The sequence below is a fragment of the Panthera tigris genome, chromosome E2, assembly GCF_018350195.1.
Source record: "Panthera tigris isolate Pti1 chromosome E2, P.tigris_Pti1_mat1.1, whole genome shotgun sequence".
In the NCBI taxonomy this organism is placed as follows: Eukaryota; Metazoa; Chordata; class Mammalia; order Carnivora; family Felidae; genus Panthera; species Panthera tigris.
In genome coordinates, this window is record NC_056674.1 from 47,276,508 (window position 1) to 47,289,846 (window position 13,339).

General features: G+C 38.1%; 1 protein-coding gene across 4 annotated transcripts in view; it reads left to right on the forward strand.

The window, feature by feature from the left end:
• PHLPP2 (PH domain and leucine rich repeat protein phosphatase 2) overlaps positions 1-13,339 on the forward strand; it is a 75,611-nt gene that overhangs the window by 8,730 nt on the left and 53,542 nt on the right. For 3 of the 4 annotated variants that reach the window (XM_042968533.1, XM_042968535.1, XM_042968534.1), the window contains exon 3: positions 9,745-9,878. In XM_042968533.1, the coding sequence (XP_042824467.1) occupies positions 9,745-9,878 (134 nt within the window). Of the gene's footprint in view, positions 1-831; positions 916-9,744; positions 9,879-13,339 lie in introns of all 4 variants that reach the window. The other variant, XM_042968536.1, reaches the window with a different exon arrangement.

Sequence of the window (13,339 nt, forward strand, 5' to 3'; positions counted from 1 at the left end):
TTGAAACAGAAGTTAGAGCTGTAGATTTAGAGTGAGCGGCTCGTGAAAGTGAGAAAGGAAGCTCCCACTTACTCCTAAACATGTGGTAATAATAGTAACACCTTTAGTTGAGCTAAAAATTGATGTCACTTAAAAAGTCTAAACTGAAGTTTACTATGTGCTTCTTTTAGGGTTTGGACTAATTCCTGAAAAAGTAGATTAGCCTTTGAATGTTTTCCTTGTTCACCAGTTAACTAAATTTCCTAAATCCATTTGCAAAACGTAAGGATCAGACTGGGTGATCCTTAGGCTTTTCTAAATCTTAACACCGATTCCGATCTAATTATATCAGGTGCAAAGCCTTGACCTACATTATAGCTGGTAGTGATTGATGGAGTTCATGTATTTAAGCATAAGACTTACTCATTTGTATACTAATGTGTATGTGTGCAGAGATACAGAAAAGTGGAGAAACTCTGAATTAGCTTGCTGCTACTAGCTGTGTAGTTAAGAATCCAAATGTGAAATAATTTGTGAATCTAAACTACTTAAAATGGAAAGTTTGTCTTTTTTTTTTTTTTTTTTTTTTTTTAGCCCTGTGGCCTTGATAATTTTGTAATGAAATAGCTCTTCGTAGATCTAATTGATTAGAAAATAATGAAAACACCATTGAATTGCCATTTGAAAAGAATGAATATATTTCAATTCCTGGAGTAGGAGCTCGAGAAGTTTAATTCAGCCAGAGAATGATGATGGTGGTGATGATGGTGGATTTTTGCTAACATTGACTGCTTGTTTTGCCAGTCACTGTGCTTAGTGCTTAACGCTCCTATTCTCATTAAATCCTCACAGTAACTCCAAGGGAAGTAGCATCCTTTCTTTCAGATGAGGAAGAGTGAGGCTTTGCCGGAGGTCCTGGAACCTGTTCAAAGTCAGGTACTGCCAGGCAGTTGGAATGCCTCAGTCATTCAAAGTAGGTGGTGGACTTCGTTCTTCACCCAGTCCCTCCTGGAGGGGAACTGGTGCAGCGTCCCTTACTCAGTTTTACTATATAAGCATACTTATTTAAAGATTTTTTTTAGATCTCTTATTCAACTGTTAATTGCTTGAATTCAGTCTTGTGTTATCTAATCACACGAATAGGTACTTTCTTTGTAATAGCCTGTAAGATAGTTGACAATCTAAGGCATTATTTTTATTTTTTTTTATTTTTGCTATTTACTGGTGTAACACAGTCATTGTAGAAATTTAGGAAAATGAAAAAGTATAAAGAGAAATAATAATATTCAATGCTTATGCTTTTTGTAGATTACCTCATTTAATTTTCACAATGATCTTGTGAGGTAAATGTTATTTTCATTTGGGAAAATGAGGCTTAAGGTTAAGAATCTCACCTAAGATCACTTGTGGAGTATTTCAGTCAGATGGGGGTTCTCCAAATGTGAGCTGCTCCATTTGAATGGAGGCCAGCTGTGCATGCGGTGAAAGAATTCACCCAAGGCAGAGCAAGGGAGAGAAGTTTCTAGACTCAATGTACGGTAGCAGAGGGCAGAACAGCAAAGGAGAGATGGCCTGACATGAGGTGATGGTGAGGGGCTATAGTTATAGGGTGGAATGAGGGAATACAGGGACAAATGGAATTTTCCCTTTTTTGGTAATCTTAAGAACTGCCTGGTTGTAAGTAGCCCGTTGGTCGGTTAGAGCCTATGGCTTAATGAGCCTGTTGGAGTCCAGTGCGGTGGTTCCTGTGGGCCCTTTTACCTTGCTCAGGTTTCCAGTGCTTAAGACTGTTGCCTAAAAGCCGCCTCTACATAACTGAGCTAATAAGAGGAGCTGGAATTTGAACTCCAGCATTCTGACACCAGGTCCCGTATTTTGACTTCCCACACCAACATTTTTCTTCAGGTCTTTTTCAAAGTACATGTGTGCGTAATTTTTAAAAATTATTTATTTGGGCCCATACCATATATTCAGTTTTGTTTACTGCATTCTTCAGTTAATTTCCTGTGTCATTAAAAATTCCTTAGACATCAGTTTTAATTGCTACAGAAGATTCCATTTTCTGGAAATACTATAACTTGTTTAAAAATTGAGTAATAACAGGCAATAATGATTTAGAGTTTTGATTCTAGAACAAGAGTGTGTGCGTTCAAATCCTGGCTCTGACCGTCACTATGCAAGTTATATAATGCTCTATGCCTTAGTTTACTAATGTATAAAATGGAGAATGATTATATTTACACTATAGAGTGGTCATGATGAAAATTACACGTTATAAAGATCAAGTGAATTAATACTTGCAAAGTAGTGCTTTTTAAAGTCTAATGTTCACGGCAGGGAGCTTGATAAAATACAGATTCTAGTGCTCGCTTCAGCAGCACATATCCTAAAATAAAGATTCTGATTCAGAAGGTTGGGTGGGGCCTGAGATTCTGCATGAAGCTCCTAAGAGATGTGCTTCACTTGGAGTGTCAAGAAGTAAAGTGCTTGCCTTGATGTCTGGCACCCAGTAAGTCCGCAGTGTTACCTATTTGGGTTGTTTCAAATCACTCAGCTCTTCAAAGTGGTGTTGTGATGACTGAATCTTAGCTCATGAATCGCTATATTGTTGCTCTCCCTGGGCTCCGTGCTAGAAATGGGATTACTGGGACGAAAATTACCTCATGTTTTTTCTAAGTCACCCATGACTTTTTCTTTCCGTACTCTTTTTCAGTCATGGACTTGTCACTTCAGTGAGACTGAGGATTATTTATTTATAGAATTGTAGTACTTTAAGGAAACTGAAAGGGATCATCTACTAGGGAAACAAAGTTTTCCAAACTTAATGACCCCATGCCCTTTCCATTGGGGCAGGGTTTGCTGGTTGTCACATCCAATAGAGAGAGTTACCAGCATGTAGGGGGCAAGGGCCAGAGAGGCTTAATGTCCTTAATGTGTGGGATAGACTTGTACACCAAAAAATGGCCTTGCCCAAAAGGCCAGTAACTTGCCAGTGGGAATAACCGAGACCATTTCTCTTTGTTTCATAAATGTGAAACAGAGGCCTGGAGAGGGTCAGTTGATAGCACATTCCCACCACCACCTGGTGTCCCAGTACATTGCTCTTATAATGTTTGGTTTGTCTTTTAAAAAAATTATTTATTATTTTTTTAAAGTTTATTTATTTTGAGAGAGAGAATGCACATGTGCGCAAGGCAGGAGAGGGGCAGAGAGGAGAGACAGAATCCCAAGCAGCCTCTGTACCATCAACGCTGAGCCCAATGTGGGGCTTGCACCCACGAACTGCGAGATTATAACCTGAGCTGAGATCAGGAGCTTGACTGACTGCACCACCCAGGTGCCCTTATTTATTTGTTTGTTTGTTTGTTTGTTTGTTTGTTTTGAGAGAGAGCACACATGATTTGGGGAGGGTCAGATAGAGGGGGAGAGAGAGAATCCCATGCTGACAGTGTGGAATCCGACGTGGAGATCCCACAAACAGTGAGATCATGACCTGAGCTGCCAAAATCAAGAGTCGGACACTCAACCAGCTGAGCCACCCAGGCGCCCTGGTTTGTCTTTTTTCAATTGAACTGTTTAAGTGATAACTGACTCACTAGTGAAGTTTAGTGTAATCATTGCCTTCTGCCTGAAAAGTTGTAACAAGACATCATACGTGACAAAGTGAAGTGCCCCTTGGCTCATGGTCATATATTTACTTTTATTCTTAGTCATCAAAATGAGTAAGATTTCTGTGTTTGATAGACTATCTCTTAAGATAAGCTTGGAGACAGTAAGGTGTTTATAACAGAAAATACCCTTGGGTTTTGGGATACTGCATTCTGATTACCTTTCTGTCATTGACTTGCTGAGTGACTTCATGCAGGTCACTAAAATCTTTACCATATTTTGATGTTATAAAAGTGGAGTGAACAATCCTGTTTTAGGATGCATACTGAACTGATTACCATTGAGGAAGGAAAAAGAGAATAATTTTGTTTTGTGCTTCATATTTCTGTGCTATTTTAAAACTTAAAAATAATGTATTATACACTAAGTAAAAAGTTTGTTTTTGTTAATTTTGTTTTTACATGTTTCTTTAATGTTTATTTTCAAGAGAAAGAGTGCAAGCGGGGGAGGGGCAGAGAGAGAGTGGGACAGAGGATCTGAAGTGGGCTTTGTTGTGACAGCAGCGAGCCCGACGCCAGGCTTGAACTCACTAACCGCGAGATCATGACCGGAGTTGAAGTCAGACGCTCAACCGAGCCACCCAGCCACCCCTGTTTTTTACATCTTAGTACTTCTGAAATCAGCTTGTATTTTATGGTTGTTGATGGGTTGTGGTTTAATTGGCAGTTTGTTTTTTGTTTCTTAATGGTTATTGCAATACCATCTGGTTTTCTGAAATACAATTCTGATACTAACTACCCAGACTTTTCACAGACTACACAAGTTAAAGGGCATGGTCCCCAACAAGACTGCCCTTCAGATTCTAGCTACACTTCTGACCAGGTTGGATACAAATTTGGGGGTTCCCATGATCCTTTTAGGTTCACTAATTCACTAGAATGACTCAGACTCAAGAACTGTACTTATGATTAGTTTTAGTCTAAAGGATACAAATTAAGACTAACCAAATGAGGCGATACATAGGGTGAGGTCTGAGTGGGTCATGAATGTAGAACTTCCATGCCCTCTCCCCGTGTCACCCTCTCAGCACATGAGTGTGTTCACCCACCAGGAAGGTCCATGGAACTTCGGTACAGATTATATTGGCATTTCTTGGGTAGGCTTGATTGATTCATTGACCACATGCTTGGCATTCAGTCTCTAGCCCTCTCTTCCTTCCCCATAGTCAGGCTGGCTCCAAACCCCAACCTTTTCTTCACTTGGTTGGTCTTTACCGTGACCAGCCCCCATCTTGAGTCATCTCATCTGTTAGAGGTGATGCCAGGGGCTCATGAATGACAAGACACTTCTATTATTCAGGAAATTCCAAGGCTTTAGAATCTCCCCTCAGGAATCAGAGACAAAGACTACTGTAAGATTCTGTATTATATAACGATTCACACAAAATAGTGTATCTTTCAAATGATGGTGGATTAGACTGATAGAATACAATTATTTTCAAACATAACTTTTTAAGTTTTTTGTATATATTAACATATGAAGTGTTTTGAGCTCTCTTCTGCGTAAGTTATTTTAACTATATAAAATAGTGTGGTTTACTGAAAAAAAAGCTAGGCTTTGTAATGTGTTAGCTTTGTAAAATGTTAAACACTTTCAGCATGGTGTCAGGCATGGAGTAGACATTCAGGCAAGTATTGTTGTTTGTATTATCTGTATTGTTGATCTTAACATTTACAGATTTTACCTTTATAGGTGGCCAGAGATTGAGTTTTAATCTCAATTTGAGGTAGAGAATGCTGCTGTGCTTTGTTAAGGTTTTTGATAAAATGTTTTATTCCCTGTATTATATTTTAATAATGTGTACTTTTGCCTCCTACTATTAACTAGAATCCTTGTGAAATGATTGATACATGGAATGAAGTGTTCTCTTCTCTTACATGTGTCTTACCTATGGGCACCATTTAGAATAACTGTTGGCTGCTACTCCTGGCTAAGAGCTGTAAATGTCTGTTGATAGCATTGTGGTATTGGTTGGGTGGTTTGGAGAGAAATAATCACATATATTCAGATTTACAAGAACCATAGTAGCTCCTAGAGCCTTAGAAGCAAACTAAAACTTAGTCTTACTGTCTTTCCTTAAAGCAGAAGCCGAAGTATTTCAAATGCTGAACAGAACCTTTCACTGCCAATATTACTCTCTCCTACACCTGATTTAGCAGTATATAATTTTCCTTTGATTTGTGAGAGATTTAACAAATAGCTAAGTACCAACCTGTTAAAGTTTTGGAACTTTGAAATACAAAATTGATCAGTAAGCATATTACACATTTCCCTCCCATCATACTCTCTACTTTCTTAAGCAGATGAGTTTAATGAGTAAATGGAATTAGTCCCTCATTTTAGTTGTTTTTGCAGTTCTTAAAATACTTCTTGTTTACTCATTTATGCTAAGTTAATGAGAGCAGATGTTGAGATTCTCTTGATTTTTTTTCCCTCCTACCAAGGAAAATACTTTCCTCAGGTGGAAATGTATATAGAGGGTTTAAAAATCTACAGAGCCTTTTTAGGAAGGAAATTTGATCGTGTAAAATATGTCAGAATTACGGTGTTACCATTTCTCTTGGTTTTCTAGACAGAAATTGAAAAATTGAGCTAGTAGATTTAACCTGAACGTATTATTTCTTGGTCCTGGCTCTGCGATCATTATATGGAATTATGATACTTAAGTACATTGAGCTCTGTATCTGGAAATAATAGCAGGATTCAGGTAGAATTTGCATTATATTAGGAAGGTGTCTTGGTACCTCACAGACTCTTGGGTTCTAAAAGACTCTAAAGATCATCTGGCCCCACTTGATTCTTTTAGGAGACTCTTATCTAAATTATCTGTGACAGATGGCTCTCTAGCTCTCCATGAGCTGTTTTGAGAGGCAGTCTGTTTCATTATTGGTATCTCTAATTATTAAAGTTCTTCCTCATTTTTGATCCTGGCTTACCTGTGTAACTTCTCCTTGTTCCTAGTCCTATTCTTTGAAGTGATCCAGAGTAAATCTAATCCTTCTTGACACTGGAAGATAGAGATAACTTGTTATACCCTTGTTATGCCCAAGTTAATCCTTTAGTGTTCAGATTACATGGCTAGTTAACCCCTCCAGGATATAGCTAATTAGAAGTCCCTCTTAAAATACATCCTCCTTAGAAGAATTCTACCATTATACTGGGAAAATGGCTAATATTGCCATACCCCTTTGTGAATTTTTATTTTAACTGGAGATTAGTTGTAACTGACGTTTTTATTCTGAAAAGCTTATGTTCTATTTCTCTTAAATTCACTATTTAGTTATCATTGAGGGTTTTAGTTCTTTGGTCATTCCTCCTGTAGTAGTTCTGAGTTTATGGATAAAAGTCTGCACTGTGCGGTCAGGAGGGGCCAGGTGGTTGTTTTATTTTTGTGTTTTTGTGCTCATCAGGATGATTTCCATTCCTAAATTATTGTTTTTGTGGAATGTTCCAATTGGATGGGGTTGGATGAGGGCCAGAGGTACCGGCGGTGAAAGAATTCACCAAAGGCAAAACAAAAGAGGTAAAAGTTCGTTGACTACACTGTAAGGGAGCAGCGGTCAGGACAGCAAAGGAAAAACTGTCTGCCACGAGGGAGTGGTAAGGGGCTATAGTTACAGGGTGGAATGAGGGAATACAGGGACATATGGAATTTTCCTTTTTTTGGTAATCTTAAGAACTGTGCCTGGTTGTAAGTGACCCATTGGTTGGTTAGGGTGTATGGCTTAATGAGCCTTTTTGCATCAGTTCTGTGTCCGTAGTCACCTGGGGCCCTAAAGCCTTACTCAAGTTTCTGTTGCTCAAGCCTGTTAACTAAAAGCAGCCTCTACAATTCTGGTTGTTGTTTACATTCAGCTTGGTAGTATTAGTATTTTATGTTATTTTTACCTAAATCTTACTCCCAACAGTATTTTCTACTTCTTTAACCATAAAACATAGATGTCCTTTGTATCTTTTTGCAGTGATGGGAGTGTATCATGTTTCTTCTAATTAATACAATTCTTTTTTTTAATTTTTTTTTTAACGTTTATTTACTTTTGAGACAGAGAGAGACAGAGGATGAACGGGGGAGGGTCAGAGAGAGAGAGGGAGACACAGAGTCTGAAACAGGCTCCAGGCTCTGAGCTGTCAGCACAGAGCCTGACGTGGGGCTCGAACTCACGAGCCGTGAGATCATGACCTGAGCCGAAGTCAGACGCTTAACCGACTGAGCCACCCAGGCGCCCCTAATTAATACAATTCTTAAGTTTTCTTTTCTTTTTCTTTTTCTTTTTTTTTAACGATTTTATTTTTAAGTAGTCTCTACACCCAACACGGGGCTTGAATTTACAACCCCGAGATCAAGAGTTGCATGCTCTACTGACTGAGCCACTCAGGTGCCCTTAACTTTTCTAAATAGAATCCTTTTAAGACATAAAGACTAATGCTCCGCATGACCTTTGAACACACACATGCTTTCCTATACTTGTTTTTTGGTTGTTGTTTCAGACAGGGGAGATAATTCTATTTTTATTCTAATTAAAAATTGAATCCAATCCTAAGAATTGTTGTCAATATGTAATTGAACATTAATGTGAGCTATTTTGCTAAACACTTTCCTTACTATATAATATCTTGTAAGTAAATAAATTTAGGAGCAACTATGTGAGGTCGGTAATACTGTAATTCCCATTATATATGATGAGGAATTTAAGACTGAGGTTAACTAAATTTGTCCAAGAGCAAAACTGAGACTCAAACCCAGTCAGTCTGACTTTGGGATCTTAGGCTATTAGTCACTGTATTTATAACTGTTTCCTTCCTTCCTTCCTTCCTTCCTTCCTTCCTTCCTTCCTTCCTTCCTTCCTTCCTTCCTTCCTAAGTTCTAAGTGTATTTATTTACTTTGAGAGAGAGAGAGAGAGAGAGAGAGCGCGCGCGCGTGTGCGAGCATGAGTGGGGGAAGGGCAGAGGGAGAGAGAGAGAGAATCCCAAGCAGGCTCTGCACAGTCAGCACAGAGTCCAGATAGACACAGGGCTCAGTCTGATGAACCATGAGATCATGACCTGAGCTGAAACCAAGAGTCAGATGCTCAACTGACCGAGCCACACAGGTGCCTCTATAACTGCTTTCTAATGAAACAATTGTAAAAGGACTCTTGTTGTTATTACTGATGTAGCCCTTTCTATCAAAATTCACATTGAACATTTTGGTTTTTAAATATTTTGAAGTGCTTTAGGTCTGTATGATCTAAAATATGCAGTGTCACCAGAGGCCACAAATAATTACTAGACATTCTGACTTTACTTTAGCATTCAGTTGGGACCACATAGTAGAATGATTTCTGGGGAATTATTGGGCTGTTGACTTCTAATTCTTGTGGAAGAAATCATCTCTGAAGCCAGTGGAAATACATAGTACCTGAGACATAGTAGGCAACTCAAAGACTATGTCTCTATGTGTGTAATTTATATGAAATCACTTATGGCCAAGTGTGATCTTTTATATCTCATAATTTCACTACCTTTTGGGCCACAGGTTCTCAAAGCACCCTGTAGGAGTCCCTGAGACTCTTTGAGGAAGTACATGATGTCACAACTATTTCAAATCATAATAAGTTAATAATATTCTTTTTTACTCACAGTCTCTCATGAGTTATAGTGAGGTTTTCTAGAGGCTACACAGCATGTTATTACAACAGATTAAATGTAGAAGCAGATCTGAGAATCTAGCTGTCCATTGAAATTGCCATTCTCATCACTAAATTTGTTTGATTTTGGAAAATATATTTTTTAAGAAGTTTTACTTACATTATCGTATAATGGGTTTATTGCTTTTAAAAATGAATAAATATTTAGAAACTTTTCAGCTTCTAATTCAGTAAATATCAATAGATATACCCCATGTAAAAAGAAGCTCTTTGGGGTCCTCAAGACCTTAGAAGGCTTCTGAGTCAAAACCTTTGAGCACCTCTTGTTTCGATTAGTTGTATCATATGATATTAAAGAAAATCTTGATACAGAAGTAAAACAAAATTTAAAACATTAAAAGATTTTTAAAATTAAAAGAAGCATTTTTATTTCTTACTAAATACTTTTGTTTTGAATTGTGTGAGCAGGAGACTGGAACCTACTGAACGACCTCTTCAGATTGTTTATGATTACTTAGCCAGGCTGGGATTTGACGACCCTGCGCGCATACAGGAGGAGGCAACAGATCCTGACCTTGGCTGTATGCTTCGATTTTATGGTGGTAAGAAGTTTTTTTTTTAATGTTTATTTATTTATTTTGAGCGAGAGAGTGGGGAGAGAATCCCAAGCAGGCTCCATGCTGTCAGTGCAGAGGCCGATGTGGGGCTCTAACCCATGAACCGTGAGATCATGACTTGAACTGAAATCAAGAGTTGGATGCTCAATCGACTGAGCCACCCTCAGGCGCCCCTATGGTGGTAAGAATTTATCATTGGCTTTGTGAGTGTGTTAACTACTTTTAGGTTGGTCATTTGTGCCTCTCTTGTCTTCAGCTTTTCAAAAGTATTTTTGTAAAAGGTGTGTTTAAGTTAATTAATGTGGTTACAAAAAACAACAAAAACAAGAAAGCGGGGTGTAGTTAAGGGAAGACTTCAAAGTATTAGCCAAAATATCTTTCCTTTTTTATTTTTGCTCTTTTTGTTCTAGTTTTTTTGCTGACTTACTAGAATTATTTTATGCCTTTGCAGAATCTTCATCACATCATGCTTTTTAGTATCAATTGTATTTTCAAGTTTCTTATAAAAATCATGAACTTCTGGATAGCTCAAGAATGTTGAGAGCTAGATGGTCATTATTATATATGACTTAACATTTGATGACTCCATCTGTCAAAGCCGTATATTGTTAAATTTAGTGGGCTTGAAATCTAGGATTTTTTACTTTGTCTTTTGGTGCATTCCCCCCCTCCCCACCCCCATCAACTTTTTCACCTGGTCACTTCAATAATAAAGATAGACTTATTAAAATTAAATACTTTTTGAATATTACTTTCCAAATATACATAGTCTACTGCTAATACTAATGGTACTACCATTGATTGAGTGCTTACTGTGTGCTTTTATGCTTGTGAATTACCCACTTTACTCATTAGAAACACCTTATGCTATAGGAACTGTCATCTTATTTAACAAATGAGAAAGCTGAGACAGAGAAGTTAAACTACTCGTTCAAGATCATACAACTAGTGACGGAGTCTTTTAACACCTAACAATTTTTAATTAATATGACCCACTTATCAAACAATTGAAACAATAACTAAATGATTTGTGTCTATAGGCAAAATTGTTTACTAAAATCCCGTGCTCTCATTCCTGAAATTACTGATTAAATTTCTGTATACTTCTTTTTTCTTTTTTGTTGTTGTATTTACTTATTTCTAAGTAATCTCTGCCTCCAACATGGGGCTCAGATTCACCACCCTGGTACCAAGAGTTGCACGTTCTTCCAGAAAGCCAGCCAGGCGCCCCTCTATATACTTCTTCATATAACTCTTGTAACATAATAAAGTTGTCACAAGCCAACTTTATTAAATGCACTTCACCAAAGATTTTATGTATAATTTTTCATCACAACACTATTTTGTGATATGTTGTTCCTTAAAAGTTGGTATTATTTTATTTCCATTAATTTCTCTTCTTTGCTAGTTCATGGAAGAAAAATAGTTGCTAGGTTGAAAGTAAGTACTAAAATCCTTTAAGGTTAATTTGAGGAACACAACCCGTTTAAACCTATAAAACTTGGTTTAAAAAAAAAAAAAGAGCAACTTGGAGCAGTAACATTCTCGTTTTGTGATTGTGGTTGAAAGTGAATTCTTCATTATATGTTTTATTCTGGAGTGAAAGTTGAGCCTTAAAGTGCCAGCGGGCTCCTGAGCCATGGAGATTGCATTTGCACAGCTGTTGGCATCCACACATTAATTTTCTACCACAACCTGATAAACTACAGCATGCCCAGGGTCTGCATATACCCTTAGGACGATATTTTTAGTAGAGTCTAAAAGAATACCAGTTTTTAGTGCTTACTCTGTTTTTTTTTTAATTTTTTAATGTTTATTTCTTAAAAAAATTTTTTTAACGTTTATTTATTTTTGAGAGAAAGAGAAAGAGCGTGAGGGGGAGAGGGACAGAGAGAGAGGGAGACAAAGAATCGGAAGCAGGCTCCAGGCTCTGAGCTGTCAGCACAGAGCCTGATGCAGGGCCTGAACCCACAAACCGAGAGATCAGGACCTGAGCTGAAGTCGGACACTCAACTAACTGAGCCACCCAGGCAACCCCGTACTTACTCTGTTTTTAAGGGGAGGGGGAGTCTTTAACAAAGAACATTTCCAAAAGTGACCTCTGTTAATTTAGAGAAGCTAGTATATTTTGAGTGAGAAAATTATGTTTGGGAAAGAGGTGTTTAAAGCTAACTATATTTGAAATTAGACAGTATATATATATGGCACAAAATACAAAAGTAAATATATATATATATATATATATATATATATATATATATATATATCAGTAAGTGTATTGATTATCTATTGTCTATGTAATGATTTACCTCAAAACTTAGTAACCTCTCAGGCACCTGGCTGGCTCAGTCGGTAAAGCATGTAACTCTTAAATGTTTTGTTTTGTTTTTTAAAGTTTATTCATTTATTATTTCTGAGAGACAGAGAGATGGACAGGAGAGAACACATGTGGGGGAGGGGCAGAGAGAGCCAGAGACACAGAATCTGAAACAGGCTGCAGACTCTGAGCTGTCAGCGCAAAGCCTGATGCAGGGTTCGAACTCATGAACTGTGATATCATGACCTGAGCTGAAGTTGGACACTTTTTTTTTTTTTTTTTTTTTTTTTTTTAATTTATTTTTGGGACAGAGAAAGACAGAGCATGAACGGGGGAGGGGCAGAGAGAGAGGGAGACACAGAATCGGAAACAGGCTCCAGGCTCCGAGCCATCAGCCCAGAGCCTGACGCGGGGCTCAAACTCACAGACCGTGAGATCGTGACCTGGCTGAAGTCGGACGCTTAACCGAATGCGCCACCCAGGTGCCCCTGAAGTTGGACACTTAACGGACTGAGCCACTCAGGTGCCCTAGTAAAGCATGGAACTCTTGATCTTGGAGTTGTGAATTCAAGCCCCACATTGAGTGTAGAGATTACTAAAAAACAAAAATAGATAAATAAACTTACGAAACAAAAACAAAAAAACAGTGACGGGATGGGGCATCTGGCTGGCTTAGTCAGAAGAGTGTGTGTGACTCTTGATCTTGGAGTCATGAGTTCAAGCTCCACGTTGGGTGTAGAGATTACTTAAAAAATAAAATAAATAATGTCTTTCTCCAATTCTATTTAAAAAAAACTTGATGATTTAAAATGAATAAATATTTATTATCTCATATAGTTTCCGTGGGTCAGAAATCCAGGAGTACTTTAGTTCTGGTTGGGGTTGCATGAGATTGTAGTCACTCTGTTGGTTAAAGATGTAGTCATCCAGAAGCTTGACTGAGGCTTGAAGCATCACTTCCAGCCTGGCTCATTCAAATGGCTGTTGGTAGGTCTCAGTTCCTCACCAGCTTTTGGCAGGAGATCTCAGTTCTTTGCTTTGTAGACCTCTGTATAGGGCTGCCTGAGTATCTTCATGCCATAGCAGCTAGCTTCCCTCAGTGATGAGACAGATGGACGGACAGACACAG